Source organism: Paroedura picta, chromosome 1, assembly GCF_049243985.1.
Source record: "Paroedura picta isolate Pp20150507F chromosome 1, Ppicta_v3.0, whole genome shotgun sequence".
Taxonomy (NCBI): domain Eukaryota; kingdom Metazoa; phylum Chordata; class Lepidosauria; order Squamata; family Gekkonidae; genus Paroedura; species Paroedura picta.
Genome location: NC_135369.1, coordinates 203,289,446 through 203,314,913, shown reverse-complemented (window position 1 = coordinate 203,314,913; position 25,468 = coordinate 203,289,446). Strand labels below are relative to the sequence as shown.

Below are 25,468 nucleotides of genomic sequence, written 5' to 3'. Positions count from 1 at the left end.
CAGTCCCCGGTGATCAAAAGGTTGGGGACCACTGCTCTAAAATGTATTTATGGCGTGCGTTTCGAATCCGGGTTCCCGTCTCTGGACTCTAGTGGTGAGGGGAGGGAAGGAGGAGAGAAGGAAGGCCTGTTTCAGTGTTTCTGGGTGCTTACGTTATACTCAACTGTACGCCTGGTGGAAGAGCGCCCTTCTCCTGGCCCTTCAGATAGGGCCCCGATCTCCACTGGCTGCTCATTCCACCAGGTTGGAGCCAGGACCAAAAAGGCTCTGGCGCTGGTTGAGGCCAAAGGCTCCACCAACAAGTTGGAATTAGCAGAGCATCGAGCACCAGGGAGCTTAACTGTGCCGCTCAGGGCAAGCTATTAAAACAGGGCCATTCCCATTCGGTACTTTAAAAGGATTAGAATAACAATTCATTTAGCCCTTGTGCAAGCAGCTTTTATTGAGTTTCATCATAAATATGTATATTTACATGTATACAGAAAAAAAGAAATCTGCTTCATATCAGTGTAAATGATCATTCTTCTATCTATAGTACAAAAATAAAGTGCTTCTCTTTGGTTGAGGGGCAGTTCACAAGGCAGAAAGTGGGCCCCCGGGGGTAGAATTCTGTTCAACAGTGGGGGGTGGAATAATATACAAACATTCTGGGGCAGGAAGTGTACTTGAGCATCCATAGCTGCATGCACAGCCACTTATTTGAACTCACTGGAGATATTTTGGGAGTGGGTACAGTTCAGCCCCCATCTGCGGCCACTCATTGGCTAGTTGGCAGTGATTACAACTGGATCCAGGCCAAAATGACCCCAGGGGCTGTTTTCTTATTGTACGGCGTGTGTGTAGTGTAGCCAGGAGAACCGAGGCAGCCAGCCAAGGGATGTTCGGAGGTGGTCTGCCATTGCCTGTCAGGATCCCTCATGTTCCTTGGAGGGACTCCATCCAAATCCTTGGAGGTCTCCCAACCGAATACCTGCCAGAGTTGGCCCTACTTAGCTTTCGAGATCGAATGGGATCGGGGTGGCCCGGACTGTCCAGCTGAGGGTTACCTCATGGACCAGTGGGAACAACGGTGTCCAGCATCCGACCACATAGGGCTTGGTTCTAGCACAAATGGGGTCTCCCTATTCGGTGTCCACAAGGCATGTGGAACATCGAAGTCATAATATGCCACATCAATGCATCACAACAGTTTGTGGCCAAGGCTGGGGCAAAATTTCCGTTATTCACACATTCTTCCTGATTGCTTTCTCTGGAAAGGAGCAATGCCCTGAGGCCTTTCGGAAAAGACAGGCGTCTGCACTATCAGGTCAGCAAAGAATACGCTTTGGAGGTGTTTTCGGAAGACGAAGAGGTTGATTCCGTAGAAGAGACTTGGTATTTTCCTGTAAAACAAAAGCGAAACGACATTTAGAAAGGACTGTTCGGTGATACTCTCTTCTGTGATAAACTAAATTATGTAAGAGCAGGTTCAGAAGGACAGCTGTGTGGGTCTGCAGCAGAACAGCTAGATTTGAGTCCAGTAGCAAATTAGAGACCAACAGGATTTCCAGGGTATGAGCTTTCAAGAGTCTAAGCTCCCTTCGTTAAATAGGTGGGAACGCAATCTTATACAGTGCTATTTTCATTTCAATCGAAGAAGAAGAAGAAGAAGAAGAAGAAGAAGAAGAGTTGGTTCTTATATGCCACTTTTCTCTACCCGAAGGAGTCTCAAAGCAGCTTACAGTCGCCTTCCCTTTCCTCTCCCCTCAACAGACACCCTGTGAGGTGGGTGAGGCTGAGAGAGCGCTGATATCACTGCTCAGTCAGAACAGTTTTATCAGTGTTGTGGTGAGCCCAAGGTCACCCAGCTGGCTGCATATGGGGGAGTACAGAATAAGAATAACCCCACACTGCTTTGCTCTGCTAGAAACATATTATTGCCTATGGCCCAGGGATTCCCAACCAGGGGTCCATAGCCTTTCCCCGCCTGTCCTTATGGCCCAGTCACAAGCTAGAGAACCAGCCACTTCCATTGTGCCCCCTTTCCCCTCCCAAGCATGAGTGAGTTCTCTTGTAGTTTCTGAATCCGGGAGAGGGCGGGAGCCTGCATGCCTAAAAGGTAAAGGTCAAGGTATCCCCTGTGCAAGCACCGAGTCATGTCTGACCCTTGGGGTGACGCCCTCTAGCGTTTTCTTGGCAGACTCAATGCGGGGTGGTTTGCCAGTGCCTTCCCCACTCATTACCGTTTACCCCCCAGCAAGCTGGGTACTCATTTTACCGACCTCGGAAGGATGGAAGGCTGAGTCAACCTTGAGCCGGCTGCTGGGATTGAACTCCCAGCCTCATGGGCAAAGCTGTCAGATGGCTGCCTTACCACTCTGCGCCACAAGAGGCTCTCTCTGCATGCCTACTTCCACCTTAAACCACTTCCTGTGTCCCCCCCCCCCATAGTCGTCCTCAGACCTGCCTGTTCATTATGCTGCATATTTGTTGGATATCCTCATGATGCTGTTGAACAATCTGCTGCTAATTTCCTCTCACCCTATCTACATAGTCTGGTGATTTGTATTTCATTGTCCGAGGAAGCATGCCTGCTCACGAAAGCTCACACCTCGAATAAAGGTTTGTCTGTCTTAAAGGTGCCATCGATTGACTCACAGGCAGGGCTGCCAAGCCGTGCAGAAGATTCCCCTGTCCAGTTCCTTGCTTCTCCCGCTAGAAAGATGAGGCGGGAGGTGATGTGGAAGGCCTCCAGCGAAGACCCTGCTGCCAGCCCAAGCGGACAGTATGGAGGGCTTTGATGGACCAAAGGCCAGATGCCATCTGATACAGCTTCCTGCCAGGCACGATGGGCCGGAGGAAACACTGCATTCAAACGACAGGCACCTGAAGGTCCCCCTCATGCCTTTGGTTTGACTCTCCACCAGGCCTACTTGGGCTTTGCTTCCTTTTCGTTACTCACCTGCTTTGCCAAACAAGTTGTTTAAAGCTCTGGAGAAGGGAGAGCTGATGGAGAGCATGGGAGCAGAAAGGCCCTGAGAGGTTGACTGCAAGACAGAAATAAGGATGCATTTATTTATTCATTCATTCATTCATTCATTCATTCATTCATTCATTCATTCATTCATTCATTCATTCATTCATTCATTCATTCATTTGGATTTTCATACCACCCTTCCATACAGCTCCGGGCAGTTTACATAAAATGTTGTGGAACATTTGCATAGAACATATAACAATACAGCGGATAACAGATAAAAAGCTTGGGATAATATCATGTTTTGCAGATGGCGTACCTTCTCTTTCTGTGCTTCATTGTGCTGCCATTTTAATCAAGCAAAGTTTTGATTCGAAATATAAAAACCCTGCTTTGCAGTGTTGACCATCGATATTTCCAGGGTTTTTAAAAATGACAATGCTCTAAAACTTTACCAAGGTGTCTAAAACTTTGCAAAGGGGGCAGATGAAACTTCAGTAAACGTCATCTCCTTGTGTCTTCTAAGCACTCAGTTATGTTTTTACACAAATAAGAATATGAGCCCACAAAAAAGCTGTGGTCTCTGTTACAACTACACACCATATCAGTAAGCAGAAAGATCTGGATCCACCTGGGACACACATGGAATCTTGCTTCCATTCACAGGATGAGAATTGGTGCATATAAATCTCATCTTGTTGTTGGGTGCGAAGTCGTGTCCGACCCATTGCGACCCCATGGACAATGATCCTCCAGGCCTTCCTGTCCTCTACCATTCCCCGGAGTCCATTTAAGTTTGCACCGACTGCTTCAGTGACTCCATCCAGCCACCTCATTCTCTGTCGTCCCCTTCTTCTTTTGCCCTCAATCGCTCCCAGCATTAGGCTCTTCTCCAGGGAGTCCTTCCTTCTCATGAGGTGGCCAAAGTATTTGAGTTTCATCTCCAGGATCTGGCCTTCTAAGGAGCAGTCCGGGCTGATCTCCTCTAGGACTGACCGGTTAGTTCGCCTTGCAGTCCAAGGGACTCGCAAGAGTCTTCTCCAGCACCAGAGTTCAAAAGCCTCAATTCTTTGACGCTCGGCCTTCCTTATGGTCCAACTTTCGCAGCCATACATTGCAACTGGGAATACCATAGCCTTGACTAAACGCACTTTTGTTGGCAGGGTGATGTCTCTGCTTTTTAGGATGCTGTCTAGATTTGCCATAGCTTTCCTCCCCAGGAGCAAGAGTCTTTTAATTTCTTTGCTGCTGTCCCCATCTGCAGTGATCTTGGAGCCCAGGAAAATACATTTCTTCCCCATCTATTTGCCAGGAATAAATCTCATAGTGAACTGCAGATATCTATAAGGGACCAGATCACTGATAATATGTTGGGGTAGCACAACATAGTGCCCTGCTTTCTACTCCCTGAAGGAGTCTCAAAGCATCTTACAATCACCCCACAATCGACACCCTGTGAGGGGGGTGGGCCTAAGAGAGCCCCAAGAGAACTATGACTGACCCAAGGACAGCCAAGGGGCTTACAATTCCTCTCCCCACAACAGACAACTTAGAATCATAGAATCTTGGAATAATAGAGTTGGAAGGCACCTCAAGGGTCATCTAGTCCAACCCCCTGCACTATGCAGGACACTCACATCCCAATCACCCATCTACTGTAGCCTGCCACCCCTTTGCCTTCACAGAATCAGCCTCTCCGTCTGATGGCTATCTAGCCTCTGTTTAAAAATTCCCAAAGATGGAGAACCCACCACCTCCCGAGGAAGCCTGTTCCACTGAGAAACTGCCTTAACTGTCAGGAACTTCTTCCGGATGTTTAGATGGAATTTCTTGTGAATGAATTTCATCCGATTCATTCTAGTCTGTCCCTCTGAGGCAAGAGAGAACAACTCTGCTCCATCCTCCATATGGCAGCCTTTTAAATATTTGAAGATGGTTATCAGATCTCCCCTCAGTTGTCTCCTCTCCAGGCTAAACAGATCAAGCTCCCCCAACCTTTCTTCATACGTCTTGGTCTCCAAACCCCTCACCATCTTTGTTGCCCTCCTCTGGACACGTTCCAGTTTGTCTACATCCCTCTTCAACTGGGGTTCCCAAAACTGAACACAGTACTCCAAGTGAGGCTGAACCAGAGCAGAGTAAATCGGTACCATAACCTCCCGTGATCTGGACACGATACTCTGTTTGATACAGCCCAAAATCCCATTTGCCTTTTTAGCCACTGAGTCACCCTGCTGTACCCTTCAATGTATGGTCTACTAAGACTCCTAGATCCTTTTCGCACATGCTACTGCCAAGACAAGTCTCCCCCGTCCTATATTGGTGTATTTAGTTTTTCCTACCTAAATGCAGAACTTTATATTTGTCCCTATTGAATTTCATTTTATTCAGTTTAGCCCACTTCTCGAGCCTATCAAGATCATCCTGTATTCTGTTTCTGTCTTCGGTTGTGTTTGCTACCCCTCCCAGTTTAGTATCGTCTGCAAATTTAATAAGTATCCCCTCTAATCCCTCATCCAAATCATTTATAAATATGTCGAACAACACAGGCCCCAGGACAGATCCTGACAGGACCTGTGAGGTAGGTGGGGCTGAGAGAACTCTGAGAGAATTGTGACTGATCAAAGTCACCCAGTTGGCTGCATGCAAAAGGGAAGTTTCAGATTTAGGATCTCTTTTCTTACGTAATGCACTCGTCATGGAAGATGTAAACCAGCTCTTCCATGAGAAGAAGTTACCATCCATCTGCAGAAGGGCACTTTGGAACCACCCAGTTATGTGTTCTTACCAGGGCTGGTTTATCCATATAGCACATATAGCACATGCTATGTGCCCCACACTTCCAGGAGCCCCACAAGGTGCCTCCCCCATGGCTCAGGGCCATAGCCTCTCTTCCCTGCCCTTTCCCCTCTAAGGACACTCGGAGTGACACCCCTGTGGCCCTACCCCACCCCCAGTCTGGTTGTACCCATTGCAATTGTACTCTGCCAGGGCCCCATGAATCCTTAAACCCCACATATCCTTAAAAAAACACTCCTGTATGTTACCTTTGAGGCTTGCTGTGAACTTCCTCTGGACAGGGTATACTTATTCAGCAAGGCTTCTCGTACCTGCAGGTTTGAAGCAAGAAAAATTAAAGCTAAAATCAAGGAACAATTTTTTTTATATAATTGTAAAACTGTGTTGTTTTAATATGATCGTTCTCCTACCTTTTTATCCCAGAGAATTCCAAACAACAGAATGAACAGTCCCTGTAAAATATTTGCAAATTCAATTTAGAGAACATTTTGTGACACTGTCTTACACACTCTTAACACACATAGCTTTTAAAGATAAATGGAGCTTTCTGATGTCCACAAAACCCCACCTCTAGATAATAGTTTTTTCTGTATTGGTTGTCTCCCCCCCCCCTCCCCGTTTTGCATTTGGTTTTCCCCATCCGCAGGGGTAGTCAAACTGCGGCCCTCCAGATGTCCATGGACTACAATTCCCAGGAACCCCCTGCCAGCGAATGCCGCAGTTTGACTACCCCTGCGTTAGAAGAAGAAGAATTGGTTTTTATGCCCTGCCTTTCCCTTCCTGAAGTAATCTCAAAGTCCCTTTGACAGCACTTTGTACCCCTAGTCTAGAAGTAGCACACAGACAAATGGATTCCGTTTCTCCCAAGCGTTAGTTTCAATTAATTAATCTGTACATGCGGCCTCTACTAGGTAGCCAAACAGATATCTCTGAGTGACTATATACACATTATGGCTTAGATCCTCCAACCCGCCAGTGAAAAGAGCTGACAGTCCATTATTTGCCTCACCTCCCTCTCCTGCACCTCCTCCCTTTGACCCTGCCCCCCCCACCAATGTACTTCAAATCAAGTCAAACCTCACCTTGCAGATGAATTAACATGAAAGTATATATGGTTCTTCTGCAGATCTATAGATCAATAACTGCCGTGGACAGTAATCCCTTTCCCTTTGGCTGTTATGGATAGCATTCATATATCCTTATCCATTGTTCCTCTTAATATTTGTGAAAGAGCCCTGGGGGTGGAGAGTGTCCTGGCTGTCCAAGTTGGAATCAGGGTGCAGGCAGCAAAGCTGGCCGCACTGTAATTGGCCCTGTACCTACAGCTCCCACCCTCCCTCCCTGGACGCTAGCTACTTTGCTCTCAGACGTTGCAGGAGCCAGCATGTGTGAGAGAGAGACAGAGACACAGAGAACCCTGCCAAACCGCAAACAAGCCCTGATTACCTGCTATGGCTCCTGCTGCGAGGGAGAGAGTGAGACAGAGAGAGCAGCCCAAAGAAGCCCTCATTCCCTGCTACAAACAGCCCTGATTACCTCCTATGTCTCCTGCTGCGAGGGAGAGGGTTGCAATGGGCTTTCTTGCATTCCTGGTTGCAACAGGCTTTCTTGCTAGTATTATAATAATTACAAGAGGCATCTGACATGCTTTGCATCACTGGAGGATTATTACACCAAATTCATATTGAATGCATCACATGGGAATGGAAAGTATAAGCCTCCATCCCCATCCATCTAATCAAGTGACGTGTGCTTCTTGGTGGCATCTGGAAAACACTGGCTATGTTTTCTTTACACAGCTCTATCAGCCAATGGGTTTCTTGGATCTACTTACCTGAAAGGCATTGAAGAAGTCAAATAAAATATGGAACACTATTGAACTGTCTTTGAAAGCAACAGCCAAGCCAAATCCCCAGGTAAGTCCTAAGAGCGGCGTCAGAACGCAAATGCTCTTGGCGATACGATACAATGAGCTCCTTTCGTCGTTTCTTGACCTTTCCCCAATGGAACGGATGGGTATTTTCCCTATGACCACAATGGTAATCACGACATTGATAGCAACAATAGTCAGGGCAGGAACAATCATTGCCAAAAGAACAAACTTGTTCCAGGTGAGGAAGCAGAGTTTCTCTCTCGTGTAAGAGTCCTGTGGCAACATTACGGCTATGGTGACCGTCGAGATGACCAGAGGGCAACCGTAGCCCAAGCAGAAGGCGACAGCTTTCATGGTGGTTTTACTTGTGTTGTGTAAAATGAAGACCATGTGGTAGAAAAGCATAAGACTCAAGGAGAGCATCCAAAAGAAAACACAGAGGTAGAAAAAGTGGACAAAGAATGCGGCCGCTGTGCAGATCTTTGCCATCTCCTCCTCTGCAAAACCCGAAAGGCCGTTGGCATTCGCCATATCCTCCTCTACGGCAATTACCACGAACCAGATGTCCGCAATCAGGAGCGAAATCGCGACGTTCAGTATGCAAATGTGGCGCATGTAGGATATTCTTGTTTTGGTCACTGATTTCCACACGAGGCCTTCAATGGCCAGGCAGGCGACCAGGCACACGATGGAGATCCCCATGCCTACGTAAGTCATGTAACTCAGGGCCCGCCAGTGACTTTCGACATGGCTTTCACGTCCGTCAGGTGACATCAGCACGGAAAACGAGGTCAGGTGGTTACAGGAGCAGGTGACATGCTCTCCGTGATCTTCGCTTTCGCAACCAGTGTTGTCCCAGTCACCTCGGCCCCCTGAGAAAGTGAAATTCCAAAAGACGCACCGGGGATTGATCAGCGACATGTTCGTCTTTGCAAAGGACATTTTGATCGGGAAGGGCTCTCTCTGCTCCGCCTTCACCACCGTGGAGATCACCAAGCTGTTGATTAATTCTCCGCTCTGCTGGTGCTGAGGGATGATACGGCTGAGATCGGAGTAAGCCACGCTGATGATGGTGGATTGGAAGAGTTTCCCGTCTTCAATGGCCTTTTTGTCAATGAGCACATTGCTGCTGAGGTTGGAGAGGACGGAGAAGAGGAAATCCTTGCTGTAGTCGGAGATGTTGGTCTCGTTCAGGACGACACCTTTGAGCTGAATGTTGTCCAGGATGACGGAGGGAACGCTGTCATTAACAGCTATGAGGGAGTTTGAAAACTGCTCCACCGAATTCAGTAACTGAGAGCTCCCGTTCGTGACGTCCTTCCACGTGTCTGTTGGAGTGCTGATGACCGTATCTACTGTGGATAAAAAATTCTGCAATGGTGCAAGGGAAGAGTTGTTAAACAACATAACTTTTGTGCAGCGGAAACGCCAACTTCCTGAAACACCAGCCTATCCCTTCCCAACTGGCTACTGGCCTTCCACTGGAATATCTAGAATCACAGAATCATAGAGTTAGAAGGGGCCATACAGGCCATCTCGTCCAACCCCCTGCTCAACGCAGGATCAGCCCTAAGCAGTCTAGTAACAGACTGTTGAACTTCCTTCCAGACTTATTATTTATTTGTTTATTTATTTATTTGACTTATAGCCCACCATTCCCACAAGGCTCGTGGTGGGTCACAACAATAAAACCCCCATAAAACCCCCTAATACAATAAAACCTTCTAAAAATGCCGAACAACCCAACCTAACCCAACCAATCCAAGCGGCGGCGACATTATACCACCCTCATAACCCAAGGAGGGAGTAAGAATCACCGTAATCATAACCCTAAGAGGGAAGTGGGGGTGTCCGATCTACTATGGATGTGCCGTCCTCAACCAAAAGCCTAGCAGAAGAGCCAAGTACCCCATACGTTCCTGTCCAGAACATACGGATCATACGGATCACAAGGGGAGGCCATCACAGAGGAGGGAAGATGTGGGAGAAGGGGGACATGGGAGAGGTCCTTTTCAGTGGCCACCGCACGGTCATGAAACAACTTCCCCAGGGAGGTGCACTTGGCTCCCTCATGCATGATCTTTAGGATCCATTGAAATCAGAACTACCCATGACAATTAGTTCTTCTAGCATTTTTCAATTACTTATTTTTAACTAGTGGTTTAAATGTATTATTAGTGTTTATACTGTAAGAGGCCTTGCACTCCTATAAAGTAGAAAGGCATCTAATTTTAAAAAACCCATATATTTTAAGGGAGCGTGTCCAGAGTGTGTCCAGAGTGTGTCCAGAGGAGGGCAACAAAGATGATGAGGGGTTTGGAGACCAAGACGGATGAGGAAAGGTTGTCTGTTTAGCCTGGAGAGGAGACGACTTGAGAGGGGATCTGATAACCATCTTCAAGTATTTAAAAGGCTGCCATAGAAAGAATGGAGTAGAGTTGTTCTCTCTTGCCCCAGAGGGACGGACCAGAACGAATGGGATGAAATTAATTCAAAAGAAATTCTGTCTAAATATCCGGACAGAGCGGTTTCTCAGTGATACAGGCTTCCTCGGGAGGTGGTGGGTTCTCCATCTTTGGAAATTTTTAAACTGAGGCTGGATAGCCATCTGATGGAGAGGCTGATTCTGTGAAGACTCAAGGGGTTGGTGGGTTACAGTGGATGAACGATTGGGATGTGAGTGTCCTGCATAATGCAGGGGGTTGGACTAGATGACCCATGAAGACCCTTCCAACTCTATGATTCTATGATTCTAACTCTACTCATTAACAGTGCTCTCTTAAGAACACTTTCCTGGGAGTAAAACCCAGCTGATCAAATTGATTAGTATTCTGATCAGACCTGAGTAAACCTACTTAGGATTGCAGCCTATGTATGGAGCCTTTCTTTGAAAGAAGGAGGGGAGGGGTCATCGCAATTCTGCTCCATCCTCCATATGGCAGCCTTTTAAATACTTGAAGATGGTTATCTGATCCCCTCTCAGTCATCTCCTCTCCAGGCTAAACAGACCAAGTTCCCCCAACCTTAGAGCATCCACGTGGCATGCAGAAGGTCCCAGGCTTGGTTCTCGCCAACTCCATTTAAAGATCTGGCAGTAGGTACCTCTGTCTAAGGCCCTGGAAAGCTGCCGCTAGTCTGAATAGGCAGTCCTGAACTTTATGAACTGATGGTCTGATTCACTATACGGCAGCTTCAAGGGTTCCTCCAGAAGGAAGCTCTGAGGACTGGATGGAAGTCCCACACTTAGCTGAGAGAAGTGGGAGGAGGCAACCCGTTATGAATAGACTGGACCAACATTTTTTGTCACCCTATGGAACCATCATATTCATCTAAGCATCGGCATTCTAAGTCCGTTTACACCTGGCCATTGTAATAAATGACAAGCTGAGGTTCTTTTTAGCACAAGATATAGAAAATCATTTAATCCAAGGGTAGTCAAACTGGCAGGGGCTCATGGGAATTGTAGTCCGTGGACATCTGGAGGGCCGCAGTTTGACTACCCCTGATTTAATCGTTCCTGCCGAAGAAAAGGCCTACTGGATTTAGCCTGAGACCCACTAGCTGTCCTGGGAGAGCAATAATCTGCTGCACATGGAGGACAACACCTTCCCTTGATGATGACCTCTAACACCATTTTTAGTCTCGTTTTGGATTTCCTTCGGATGCTGTGAGGGGACTCTAGCGATTCCACATTTGGGCTTTCCTCTCCTCATTTCCCAGTCTGAGATTGGCAACATGTTTTCTGCTCTGAGTCTGATGGAAGCAGCCGCCCATCATGCTTTGCTCCCTTCCGCTTTTCCAAAGCTGTGCCTTTTGGAAAATGGTGCCGGCTTGTACCTTTGCTTTTGTTGTGCCCTTTAACCCCACCTTTCTGCACTAGGGTTGGGCACTTCGGATGCTGAAGCAGCCGTTCGTGCCTGAAGCAGCCAGCAGCCCCCTTGTTCGCCCACCCCCTTCTCCCAAAATGTAACATTAAACCCTGGGTTTTATAACATTAGAACACTGCTGTATAAGACAGGAAGACTGCTTTTTTAAAAAAAAAAAAGAACTAGAAACAATGTAATGTGATTACCCCCCTTTTTTTAAGATGGCCGATTTTGGGGAGGGGGAGGGAGGAGGGCAACAAGGAAAGGGTCATTCCGAAATGACTCAAAACGGTGGGCATGGGGAAAAACCCAAATGTACACATTTCCGCATTGGGTAGCCCCAAATTAGAACCCGTTAGACCCTGCTTGAAAAGATGACATCCAGTTTCCTTTGCTGCAGGGCAAGCGAGGGGGCAATTCAGGACTGTGCCTGAAGAAGCAAATTTGAGTGCAGAAATAGACAAAAAAGTCAACCCTTTCAAAATGCAAATCTGAGCGATATTGCCAGTGCAGAAACAGTCTAAGACTGGCTCTGCATTCGGAGGTTCCCTTTAGTCAGCATGACTAGTCATTATGGATAGATTGATCCTCAATGAATCTAACTCAAGGCCACCCATGGCCATGGCCATCACTACTGCCAAAGGCAATGAATTCCACATTTCAATAACTTGTGGAGTAAAGAAGTATTATTTTTTCTCCAGCCCGAACTTAGCGCCCATCAATCTCTCTGGGCTTCCCTGAGCTCTAGTATTCTGGGAGGGGGAGGGGGGGGGGAAATTCTCTTTCTCCTCTCTGTGCACCAAAATCAAACTTTGTCCCGAGCTTCTAGTAATTACTTTAAAAGAGTTCTCAAATTGATTTGACATCTTCAAGAACTGGAGAAGGGCTCTGATTTCTGTGTTCAACCTCATGCAGTTCTATTCCCTTCTTTTCTAGCCTGCTGTGCCACTATCTCTGGGCTGTTCATTTCCTATTGGTAGTCAAACATTCGCAGCCAGAATCTTCCATCCTGTTCAACCTCCAGACAGAACCATGCCGACAAAAGATCAACAAAGAGGAAAGAGTTGAAAGCGATCTATGCAGTCTGTCAAGCGCTGGCTTCATCCTGAGTTGAGTGTCATCCAGTCACCTGATTTCTGGTCTTACTGTCATTCTTATAAGAATCCAGTTGTCTCTGCCATTATTTAGAGATGTTTATGCAGTTAGGTATTTAGAATTTGCCTTGTAGGAATTTGGGGGGGGGCAGCCTGTCTCCTCTGCCTAGTTTATAGCCCCTCATGTCCCCTCCCTGCATTTCACCACTCCACTCCCTCTCACCTCTCACCATCTTCTCCGTCCTCCCCTGCCCTTTGGAGCCAAATCCCTTATCTGTGTGTTTTGGCCATGTGATGGTCTCCCACTTTTCTGGATTCCCACGGGATGCGGGAGGCGGGAGGGGGAAATATATGTGAAGACGCGTATCTTGAGCCCCAGTTTCGACAATGTTTTGAGATGGCAACAAGGAAAGGGGCATTCCCAAATGACCCCCAGAATACTTTCCTGCTCAATAAATGAAATCTTTTGCTTCAAAGTCAAGAGTTTGCTTTTCCGGGCAACTGAAGATCCTCATAATTCTCAGTATTTTCTTTGTTAATGCAGAGGACACCTGCAAATCCATTCTGAACTCAGCCAGGGACAGTTCATCTATGTTGAACATGGAAAATGTGCTACGGGCCTCAAGTTCCCAGGGGTCCTGCACTCCCAGGGCCATAGCCTCTCTGCACCACCCTTTTCCCTCTTTAAGAGCATAAGGAGTGAAACCCCTTCTAATGCAGAGGGCCCTTTCACCACAGTCTGGCTGCTCCCACCACAATCTTACTCTGCTCGGGCCCCACAGCCCCCGAACCTGGCTCTGCTGCTACGGGCCCCGTGAAATCTTTAAATAACTCCTGAGCACAGCTAAACTTTCCCCAGCAAAAGAGGCGCCATTACAGCAACGGAGCCAATGGAACCACCAACTCAATATGCCGAGTAACAACCAATGAAAAAAGGCATCGGGTCCTTACTCCCATCGTTTTCTCCTCTGCTTTAACGGGGATCACCGAAATCGTATTCAAAATGTCAACCACGGCTCCCAGGTTTGCCGGCGAACTGCTGATGTCGTTTTGTTCTGTGTTGACAGTGTTGCTCAGGTTTGCCAGGAAGACAGGCAGTTCCTGAACGGGCACAGGGCTCAGCACCAAAGACTGGGATAAAAAAGAAAAGAAAATTATTATTATTATTATTATTATTATTATTATTATTATTATTATTATTATTATTATTATTATTATTATTATTAGATTTATTTCCCGCCTCTCCCGATAGGCTCGAGGCGGGTCACAACAACTAATCCCATTAAAATTCCCATTAAAACATCACTCTACTAAAATGGGGTAACGGCACAGGCGAAATCCACGAGAGACCCGCTGACCCGCTGCTTAATTGTGCTCTAAGCCTAAAACATTCTCTTTAGCATAAAGTGTTGGGGCTACGGGCTGGGATGTCACCAATATGCGGATGACACCCAGCTCTACCTCCTAATGGACAGCCGGCCGGACTCCTCCACCCAGATATATTTGCCAGTTGTTTGGAAGTGGTGGCTGGATGGCTCAGGCAGAGTGGCCTGAAATTCAACCCCTCCAAGACGGAGGTCCTGTGGCTGGGCAGAAGGGGCAGGACCAGGAAGCGCGCCTCCCATGCCTGGATGGGGTGCAATTAACACCTGCACTGGTTGCCAGGAATTTGGGGGTGACTTTTGATGCCTCCCTTTCAATGGAGGCTCAGGTCACAAAAGTAGCCAGGATGGCTTTTTTCCACCTTACCAAACCCGGCTACTAGCGCCCTACCTGTCCTCAGAACACCTGGCCACAGTGATCCATTCAACGGTCACTTCCAGATTAGACTTCTGTAACTCGCTCTACGCCGGCCTACCCTTGTCCTTGATCCGGAAGTTACAGCTGGTACAAAATGTGGCTGCGAGGATCCTCACTGGGACATCTTGGAGGGCCCATATCCAGCTGATGCTTCATCAACTGCACTGGTTACCTGTCAGTTTCCGGGTCAGGTCCAAGGTATTGGTATTAACCTATATGGCCATACGTGGCCTGGGTCATGCCTACCTGTGGGACTGCTTGTTTATGCGGGTATGAATTTACTGGTTGTCCCGGGCTCCCGGGACGTATGCCTGGCCTCGACCAGGGTCAGGGCCAGGGCCTTTTCGGTCCTGGCCCCAACCTGGTGGAATGAGCTCCCGGTAGAGCTAAGAGCCCTGCTGAAGTAACCAGCTTTCCGCAGGGCCTGCAAGACGGAGCTCTTCCGCCAGGCATACGGATGAGGACGGGGCAGAGTCCCAGGGGAGGGGTTTTCCAACTGGTTCCCAAATTCATCTTGGCCTGGCTCTCATTACATTAGATTAGATCAAGTGCCCCACCCTGAACAAGGAGGGATTACGAGAGATTATGCTCGCCATTCTGATTGTTATTTTAATGGGGTTTTTATTGGGGTTTTATTGTTTTAGAATTTTATGTGTAAACCGATGCGAGGCTACGGCAAGTGGCGGCATAGAAATCGAATAAGTAAATAAATAATAAACAAACAAACAAATAATTTCTAGAAAGGACAGACCTCCAGTTGGGAATCCCTGGTTTAAACAGTAAAAACCTGCTCCTTCTGTAGGTCAGTTATTCGCGTCTGTAGGAATTTTCCCCAAGGTAACTGAGAAGTGAGTTCTTACCTCCGCTATAAGGAGAAGGCTGTTTACTGCCTCGGACAGACAGCTGTTTTGGGCAGGGACCCAGGTGTGCTCACATCTGTAAGTGATGTTTCCTTGCACAGTGCTGTTCCCCACCAAACAAGGCTTTACAACCTCTGCTCCAGTCACTCCAACGCCAATGTCCGAGGAGTTACACGTGATGGTCTTTTCTGCAGAAGCAAAGAGAAAGAGAAAAGGAAAAGTCGTCTTATGTCATAAGATGCTATGCGACCCTCCCTTCTTTTGTGCTTCTTGTGCTTTGAACTTTTACCAGTTGCCTGACAGGCAGGAATTTAGCAGGGGAACGTAAGAAGCGCCCTGCTGGATCAAACAAGTGGTTCATCTATTGTCCCAAACATGGTATGCATGACAGCCATTGACCCCCTTCCTTCCTGCCCACCAAGCGGTTTTACAAAGTGGGAGGAGCCAGAAAGGCTTCTGATTGGTTGCTGAAGATTGGATTGGTTGTTCCAATTCTTTTTTTTTTAATTTTTTAAATTGCTTCAGTGGCATGGGCCTTCATCTGGTGCCTGAAGGGAAGCTGAGGCAGGCGTTAAGTGGCTGTGCCCACCAGGCGGCCTCGGTAGCCCAAGAGTGTCTGCAAACTCAAAACGTTTGGGGACCCCTGCTCTAGTCCTATTTGCTTGTGTATTATACCCCCAATGAGCCTAAAACAGGGGCGGTCAAACTGCGGCCCTCCAGATGTCCATGGACCACAATTCCCAGGAGCCCCTGCCAGCATTCGCTGGCAAGGGCTCCTGGGAATTGTAGTCCATGGACATCTGGAGGGCCGCAGTTTGACCACCCCTGGCCTAAAACATTACCGAGCTATACCTCTGGTTAGGAGTGTAATGATCTAATATAGAAACGCTAATTACATCTTGGTGCTTCTGAAGGACACATCTGAGTCTGATGTCCCCCAGACAGCACTTAGGTCATGTGGTGCAAACTTATCGGTAGTCTCTGGCCCCAAAGACATCTGCCTGGTCTTGACCAGAGCCACAGATGGGCCCCGATGGGTCCGTTGCAGTTCTGCAAGGCGGCACTCTTCCACTGGGCTTACGGTTGAGGACAGGGCGACGTACTGAAAGGGCCTCCCTCCAATCCTCATCGCTCTCCCCCACGGTTTCCTTGCCCATGCCGCTGAGGTACCTGCCATACCCAACAAGCAGGAAACGAAAAGATGGCAGAGGCATAGGGGGAGGGGGGAATAGGCAGTCAGATAGCAAATTAGTCAATGTTAGATGGCAGGGAGAGAATTTGGTATTTTAGTGATTGAATGTTAAGAAGGTTAATAAAGTATGTATTTGTGCATCTTTTAACATGTTGTAAACTGAGCCTCTTGTGGCGCAGAGTGGTAAGGCAGCAGACATGCAGTCTGAAAGCTCTGGCCATGAGGCTGGGAGTTCGATCCCAGCAGCCGGCTCAAGGTTGACTCAGCCTTCCATCCTTCCGAGGTCGGTCAAATGAGTACCCAGCTTGCTGGGGGGTAAACGGTAATGACTGGGGAAGGCACTGGCAAACCACCCCGTATTGAGTCTGCCATGAAAACGCTGGAGGGCGTCACCCCAAGGGTCAGACATGACCTGGTGCTTGCACAGGGGATAGCTTTAAACTGCCTCAAGCCCTATGGAAGAGGGGCGGTTTAGAATCTAATAATAATAACAACAACGAGTCAGGTCTGTCCAGAGTCAGATCTGTGACGGGGCTGCATGAACTTAGCAAGCCAGCAAGGTGTGCGCATGGGTCACAGATCATGGGAGAACAAGTGAAGCATGAATGGCCGCTTCACATGGGAGACTGCACAGGGTCAACAAGACCAGAAGTTCAGGGAAATGCGCACAGGGAAGCCTTTTGCCTCGCCACCAGCACCACAAGGAGATCTAATTCCCCCCAGTTTGCAAGGCAGGAGAAACTGAGAGACAGCCAGTCTTGTACACATCTACGTGATGACCAAGAGGAAGCTTTCTCAACCAGGGTTTCATGAAATCCTGGGGTTTCTTGATGACCCTGGAAGGGTTACCCAAATGGGTGGAAGTTTATATATATATAAAGATATATATATATATATATATATATATATATATATATATATATATATATATATATATCTTTAAAATGTGTTAAACGTTTATTGGGTGATATGACCATATATGGTCATGTCAACCCACCCACCCCTCTCAAAATGGCCAATGATGGGCCTGGAGCGGGTGGGAAGGGGAGGGGCCCCAAGTAGGCGTGGCCACAGCTCTGCTTCCCAACCATATTTGGCATGATCGCGCCACTTCTGGGGTTTCTCAAAGCCTGAGGAATGTTTCAGCGGTTTCTCAACAGTAAAAAAGCTGAGAAAGGCTGACCGAGATTCATTCTCCTACTTACTTGGTGCGAGTTTTAACTTCATAGGATAGCTCTGGACTAGTCCACCCATCTGGTTCTGGAATTTACAATACGCAGAAAAGGTCTGTCCGGAGTGGTCGCAGTTGTCATAGCGGAGCGTTTTTGTGTAGCAGAACAAGTTGCCTTCTTGTTTTGGGTCTGCAGAGGGGAACAGCGCACAGAAATGAAGTCAGATAATGGTCAGCTTGGGATTAAAAATTTTATCCCTTCGTTTTGTCCAATGGGTGGGGGGCTGCTATTTCACACAAACTAAAGCAGGGGTAGTCAAACTGCAGCCCTCCTGATGTCCACCGACTACAATTCCCATGAGCCCCTGCCAGCGTTCGCTCGAGGGCCACAGTTTGACTACCCCTGAGGATGCAATTTCAGTGCACTTCCGCAATCATTTGCAAATCGATCTTGCTTTAAAATTGAGTTGTCCAGAACAATGAAACCCCCAGGACTCAACAGGGACATTGGTTTCTTAACTCACTATATATGTTAACCTGCATTCTTAACAATGCCTCAGAAAGGCCATATGTCCACTGTATTTTAATTTATTTGGAATAATTGATTTGGACTAGTAGATTGTACTGTAACCTAAGAAATATATTGGTTTCTTCTCTCACTACATATGCTAACCTCCATTCTTAACAATCCTTCAGAAAGGCCAGATGTCCTCTTTATTTTATTTCTCTTAATTTGAATAACTGATTTAAACAAGTAGATTGTATTGTAACTATGACTAGTATAATGCAAAGTAATTTGGAATGGTAACTATTTATGGCAGGGGTAGTCAAACTGCGGCCCTCCAGATGCCCATGGACTACAAGTCCCATGAGCCCCTGCCAGCGTTTGCCCCTGACATGTATTTCCATGCACTACCCCTGAGGATGCAATTTCAGTGCACTTCAGCAATCATTTGCAAATGGATCTTGCTGTGAAATCCAGTCGCAAAGTGCCTTGGAAGTGTGTGTGTAGAAGCGCCCTAAGCTTGCCTGGATGGGGATGGAGACCTGCAAAGCCTCTGGGGGAACACACAAGCTGCATGTATGAATACTGCACAGCAACTTTTTTTTTTTTTGATTGGCAAAATTAAGGTCACAGGACGAGTGCTTGTGTGCCTTTCACATAGTTCTCTGATGCGCATTGCCTTAAATATACCATTCCTTCCCTTTTTAAATCACAGTTCCAGCTTATAAACACACATTTCAGCACTAACTGAACCTCTAATCCAGCTTTTCCGACCTGATTTCATATTCCGTTTTTGTATATTTTGAGAATTGTATTTGTTTCACTGACATTGTAACCCACCCTGAGTCTTTTCCAGAAACGGAGGAATAAAAGTCAAAATATAAACAAACAAATACAATTCCCTTTACCCAGTAATGGCATGAAATCCGACAATTCATCCCTACCCCCAATCCTGATTAAGGAATCCGGAGTCCGTTTTGCATCAATTACATTTTGATCATTGAGGACCATAAACTGGGGCATTAGAGGACAAGGACACTGAGCCAAAAACCATGGGCGGGATCCAAACCACTCCCAAGGGGAGCGATGCCAGCTGAGTGGGACACCCTAGCCCAGGGGTAGTCAATCTGTGGTAGTCAATCCAGATGTCCATGGACTACAATTCCCATGAGCCCCTGCCAGCATTCGCTGGCAGGGGCTCATGGGAATTGTAGTCCATGGACATCTGGAGGACCTCAGGTCGACGACCCCTGTCCTAGCCCACCCTTCGAACGGCAGCCCACTTAACCCCTCCTAACATTTTGCTCCAGGGGGAGGGAGGCAGGTCAAAGGTCACTTTGCTAAGGGCAACAGTGCAAGGTCAAAATTACTCTCCCCTCCTCTTTCACTGGGGAGCTGGGACAACGCCCTTGGACACCACCCTCACACCTGAAAGAAAGAAACCTTTCGGGGGTTTCCCCATATGTAGTGGGTTTGGGGAGAAGTTAGGGCAGGGATCTCGCATTCTTTCCTACCGTCCCGAATAACGGAAGTCCCTCCAGAAACCACAAGTGTCACGTTGTAATTCCCCGTCCTCCTTGTGGCTATGCAGCACTTCAGCGTCTGGCTCCCAGGGCATGGGATCATGGCTTCGATGGGATCTCGGACGATGTCTTTTTGCAGAGGCAAAGGGAACACTTCCAGGGTAAGATGTGCAGAGCTGTTCAGAGGCGCTTGGAAGAAGGTACAGGTATAGGTGCCTAAAACACACACACATACACACCTCAAAACCTGGACATGCATTTCCATGCACAGCCCCGAGGTGAAGAAATCGGCAGGCAACGGGGGTCTGCTTGAGGCAGTTCCAACGCATTGCATGGCCTGAGGTTCACCTTCAAGGAAGCGCATATAAACATATGCAGCTACTGGTCCGTCAAGGTCGATGCTTTCTGCTCAGGCTGGTGGTGGCTCTCTGGGGAAGGTTAGTCAAACTGTGGCTCAACAGAGGTCCGTGGACTACAATTACCATGAGCCCCTGCCAGCAGGGCTCATGGTAATTGTAGTCCACGGACCTCTGTTGAGCTACCGTTTTGATGGAGCGACCATCACTGGTCTCCCTCTTTTAAAGTGTCCTGCCATTAGAGGAATGGAGGGGGAACCTTGTACAGACTAAAAATGTTCTGTAGTGACCCTGGTGCAGCCTAAGATACCTGCGGCGTGCCTTGGCCGCTTGCCTGTGCAGGGAAAACACCTCCGGGAGACGAGAGCACACTATAATGCCTCGAGCTAATCGGACGATGCTTATCAATCAGATATATGAGAGTGGTTGATTCGATTATGACCCGATTTGGGAGTGTTATTCTGACTGTATAAAGATCTGTGCCTGAGACAGCTGGGGGCACTGGCTTGCATCTTGAAAGAATTCTCTGGCCTGCATTGTGGATGATTGGACCTGATCCCATCACGGGCAAAAGAGACACAAACCCCCTGAAGCTGGGGGTATCAGCCTGGCCATCAGTTTCTAGAATGTCTCATGCGGAGGTCTTTCCCACCGGGTCCTTTTCATCAGGGATGCTGAAGGCTGAATCTGGGATCTTCTGCATGCCGAGCAGAGGCTCTACCACTCACCTACAGCACCTTCCCCCAATATACATCAAGACAGCCCTGTATCCCCAAGTTATAAACGACTGGACCTATGAAGCCCCCTTGGGATGAGTTGGGCTCGTGGTCTGTCGTGGTCAGCATTGTCTTCTCTGACTTTGCAGTGGCTCTTCTGGGGCTGTGGCGTGGCTTCACATCACCTCCAGCCTGACCCTTCTGACTAGAGAAGACAAGGAGGGAGCTCCTGCACGCTCCTGCACGCCAAGCAGAGGCATCACAGAACCTTCCCTATGTGCTCCTGCACGTGCTCCTGCACGCTCCTGCACGCCAAGCAGAGGCATCACAGAACCTCCCCTATGTGTACGTGGCTCTTGAAACCTGCAGACTCTGGGTTCACCTTTCTGCACCCTCTTTGAAACGGCCATGTGTACTGCAGCCAAGAAGCTACAGTTTCCTCCCCAACCCCTGCTGAGTCACAGACTTCTGTCCAGCCCTGGGAACTGGGGCACAAAGGGAGGTTTCCCTTGCTGTGCGAACATGCTGGGAAAATGGGCAAATGAGAACAAGATGCAATGCAATAAAGAGGAGCGCAGAGTTCTGCATGTGGGTCACAAAAATTAGAAGCATGCATGCTGGGTGGGAAGCACACTTCTGGGCAGTAGTAAGTGTGAACGAGATCCTGGGGGTACTCGTAGACTGAGGTCAATATGAGCAGATAGTGTGATGCAGTGGTAAAGAAGGTGAATGCAGTCTTGGGCTGTATCAGCAGAGGTATCACATCAACCTTGCAAGATGTCATAACCCCACTATATACTGCAGGGGTGGTCAAACTGTGCCCCTCCAGATGTTCATGGACTACAATTCCCACGAGCCCCTGCCAGCTTACGCTGGCAGGGGTTTGTGGGAATTGTAGTCCATGGACATCTGGAGGGCCACAGTTTGACCACCCCTGATATACTGTATTGGTCAGACCGCACCTGGAGTCCTGTGTGTAATTTGGGAGGTAGCACTTCAAAAAGGACACGGACAAAATAAAGGGCCCAGAGGTGAGTGACAAGGATGATCCGGGGCCTGGGGGCCAAGTCCTCTGAGGAAAGGCTGAGGGACTTGGGGAATGATCAGCCTGGAGGCTGAAAGAGGACAGGACGGTTCTCCAGAAGTACTGAAAAGAGCGTCACTTGGAGGAGGGCAGGGAAAGGTTCCAGTTGGCAGAACAGGAGAGGACCCGCAGTAATGGGCTTAAACTATGTGTAGAATGATACCGGCTAGATATAAGAGGAAGGGGGAATTCACAGAGTAATCCAGCAGTGGAATGGGCTGCCTAAGGAGGTGGGGAGCTCCCCCTTACTGGTGGTCTTTAAGCAGCAGCTGGACAGATCCTTATCCTGGATGCCTAAGGCTGATCCTGCATTATGCAGGGGTTTGGACCGGACGGCTTGGATGGTCCCTTCCAATTCTATGATTCTAATATTACTGTGATCTTCTATTCTTTTGCTTGGACCAGCAACTGTGTAGGGGTCAGTGATTCCCTTTTGACTCACCGTTCCACTCCTGGCTAGCCCTGTGTACCACCAGCACAGACTCTGCTCCATTTCCCGTCTTCGGGGTGGTCTTGTACAGCACGCTGTCGATAGTCTGGTATCTGTGGTTCTGGATTCCCCAGATGACACTGTCATAGTGGCTGACGTCACTGCGGCAGGTCAGGGAGAAACTGCCCCCCTCCGAAACTTGGCCAGTTGTGTTTGAAACAAGAGTCACGTTCGCTGGCGAAACAGTTTAAAAAACAAGAGTCTCTTTAGGCTGTGATAAGGGTTGCGGGGTCAAAGGGCAGATGACACTCCTTCGAGTTTTATACACAAAACACAAGACCAGCAAAATGCAGCTGAGAGCTGAGGTGGTCAATATTTGTTTGTTTGTTTATTATTTCTGGGGAACCTCCCCCACCCCCCACCCCCAGGGTGAGCTTGGGACAGTTACAAAAGTTATACAACATTTAAAATGGTAAGACAATAAAACATAAAAGGAAAAGGTAAAGGTATCCCCTGTGCAAGCACCGAGTCACGTCTGACCCTTGGGGTGACGCCCTCTAGCGTTTTCATGGCAGACTCAATACGGGGTGGTTTGCCAGTGCCTTCCCCAGTCATTACCGTTTACCCCCCAGCAAGCTGGGTACTCATTTTACCGACCTCGGAAGGATGGAAGGCTGAGTCAACCTTGAGCCGGCTGCTGGGATCGAACTCCCAACCTCATGGGCAGACAGCTTCAGACAGCATGTCGCTGCCTTACCACTCTGCACCACAAGAGGCTCTCAATAAAACATGGTAAGACAATAAAATGGTAAGACAATAAAAGTTATACAACATTTAAAATGGTAAGACAATAAAATTCTATACAGTTCCATAAGCACCACACTTTAGGGCATGATTTTCTGATGTGATGTTGGTCAAGTGTCCCTGATAGATGTATGTAGGGGTAGGAACATGGAGAAGAGGGAGGCCTGTGGTATTTCTGGGCCCTCAACCAAAGGCCTGGCAGAAGAGTACCATTTTACAGGCCCTAAGGAACGTTGAGAGATCCATCAGAGCCTGGATCTCCACTGGCAGCTCACTCTACCAGGCGGAGAGGCCCTGGCTCTGACTGAGGCCAGCCAGATCTCTCTGGGACCAGGGATCACCAACAAGTTGGTGTTTGCGGAATGAAATGGTCTTCAGGAAACATATTGGGAGAGTTGGCCCCTTAAGAAGAATCCAGTAGCATACAGTTCTTTGGGTGCAGCTTTTTTTTTAATATATATATAATTTTATTATTTATTATTATATAAAGCATTTACAGAAAAGTTGAGAGAAAAAAAAAGCGACCAGCTGATATGGTTTGCCATCCTCTTTTAACATACATATTCAGTTCCCATCACATATTATTCCTAATCTAGAAATGTTTACAATTTTTCTTAGCCAAGTGATTGTTAATACATATGAGAATATGATCTGTTATAAGAATATATTCTGTTATTATCTTAAATGATATAAGGTCAGTCCCCTTAATAAATTGGCCCTGACCTAAGAGTTACTACTGCCGTCTTGTTAATACCTATGAAGTATGGTTTGTCATCCTCTTTTAGCATACATATTGACATACATATTCAATTCCCATCACATATCGATCCTGATCTAGGAGTTATTACCATCTTTCTTAGCAGAGTAGTTGTTGATACATATGAGAGTATAATCTATTATAAGGATATATTCTATTATTGTCTTAGATGATATAAAGTCAATTCCCTTCATATATTGGTCCTGTCCTAAAAGTTACTGCTGCTGTCTTTCCCACCGGAAGCCAGGAGAATACTCCATTGTTCAACTCATCCTTCAGCTGGTCGCAGAAAATGAAATTGTGTTTTTTTCCATAGTAGAGTGTTTCTGATTGTCCTTCTGTCAGGGCCAAAGAAGTCTCTTACTTGATTCTTGCTTGCAGTCGCCTTTGAGTAGGCTCTGTATACTTTATCAATTTGGATCTCTTCCTCTGGTCGCACAGGAATATCTCCTGATAACTTCCTGGTTGCTGTCGCTTTTGAATAGACTCTTTTTATTTTGCTGATCCAAATCACTTCCTGCTCTGAATAGACTTCCAGGTTTTCGGTGCTTTCCTTCCTTGAATCTGTTTTCCCAGGTTCTTCAAAGGTACTTTGGGTTTTTACATCCCTAGCTCTCTCCCCATCCTGTTGATTAACTTCCAAACATTGAATTTTCGCTTGATTTATTATTGGCTGAACTGTATCAGCTGCTCTCTCCAGACCGTCGGCTCCGTCCAAAAGCTCCCCCTTAATCCCACGGATTTCCTTTTCCAGCTTATTGACTGCTTTCAGTATCTTTGAGTTCCCTTCGCATAACAAATGGAAAAGTTGTGCCTTAGTTAATTTCTCCATAGTTCCAGGCAGTCACAAATTATAAACAGAAAGTCTCGTGAGGTCTCGCGGGAGCACGAGCGATCCCAAATTATCAGTTTGTCGATCTCCATATCAAGTCAGCTACCCCCACTGAACTTTTTCCAACAAAACTTCAAAGCTATCTCTTTGTTTGGTTAGTGGGTATAATTAGCTGGGAGTCTCTCACTCGACGAAAGAGGGAATTCAGTTGTAAATTGGTTGAGGAGGGGGGGGGAAGAGCTTGTGGGAAAAGAAAGGGAAAAGCCAGAAAGCTTTCAATCCTTACTGTTGTAGACTTCAGCTTCTGTCAGCGCTCCTGTCAATCTGGTAAAAGATGGTCTGGGAAGAATGTAAGGTCAGCTGGTCGTTTCAAGCTTGTAAAGTTGTTTGCGACAAGGGCGCCATTGTGACCTTGAGTACAGGCCGCTGTTGATCCGGGGAGCTCGGTCCCCCTACCTACCCACGGATCTGTAGGACCCTCAGGATTCCGTTCCCGGTTCCTGGGGCGACCGGCGAGCAGATTTGTGTATCTGCTCAGGTCAGCCTGGTGCAGAAGCTCCTGACCCTCGGCATGGCTTAAGAGCTGAACAGAAGTCCAGCTTTTATGGCGCCATCTTCAGTCGACTCCTTTGGGTGCAGCTTTGAAGTGTGTGCATGACTGACTGATGCTCTCTCTGGAAAGTCTTCCGATGCATGGGAAACTAGCACTCTGAGGCTAGACGATGACCCTTTGCTCTCCCTGAGAGGTTAGATTTCCAGAATCAAGGAATTTTGGAAAGAAGTCGACGTTTCAATACGCCACCCTCCCGCTTGCACCCTGGGACAACCGTCCCCCATGATCCTTGGGAAT

General features: G+C 47.6%; 1 protein-coding gene across 4 annotated transcripts in view; it reads right to left on the bottom strand.

Annotated features, from left to right (window-relative positions):
* Positions 1-465: 465 nt before the first annotated feature.
* The window catches only part of ADGRF5 (adhesion G protein-coupled receptor F5), an 83,878-nt gene continuing 58,875 nt past the window's right edge, over positions 466-25,468 (bottom strand). For all 4 annotated transcript variants that reach the window (XM_077317407.1, XM_077317389.1, XM_077317379.1 and 1 more), the window contains 10 exons: positions 22,238-22,459; positions 19,631-19,855; positions 17,646-17,801; positions 15,249-15,436; positions 13,540-13,719; positions 7,590-8,999; positions 6,166-6,207; positions 6,004-6,066; positions 2,942-3,026; positions 466-1,382 (listed from right to left, as the gene is read on the bottom strand). In XM_077317407.1, coding sequence (XP_077173522.1) covers positions 1,303-1,382; positions 2,942-3,026; positions 6,004-6,066; positions 6,166-6,207; positions 7,590-8,999; positions 13,540-13,719; positions 15,249-15,436; positions 17,646-17,801; positions 19,631-19,855; positions 22,238-22,459 — 2,651 coding nt within the window. In that variant the 3' untranslated portion in view covers positions 466-1,302. The remainder of the gene's footprint in view (positions 1,383-2,941; positions 3,027-6,003; positions 6,067-6,165; positions 6,208-7,589; positions 9,000-13,539; positions 13,720-15,248; positions 15,437-17,645; positions 17,802-19,630; positions 19,856-22,237; positions 22,460-25,468) is intronic.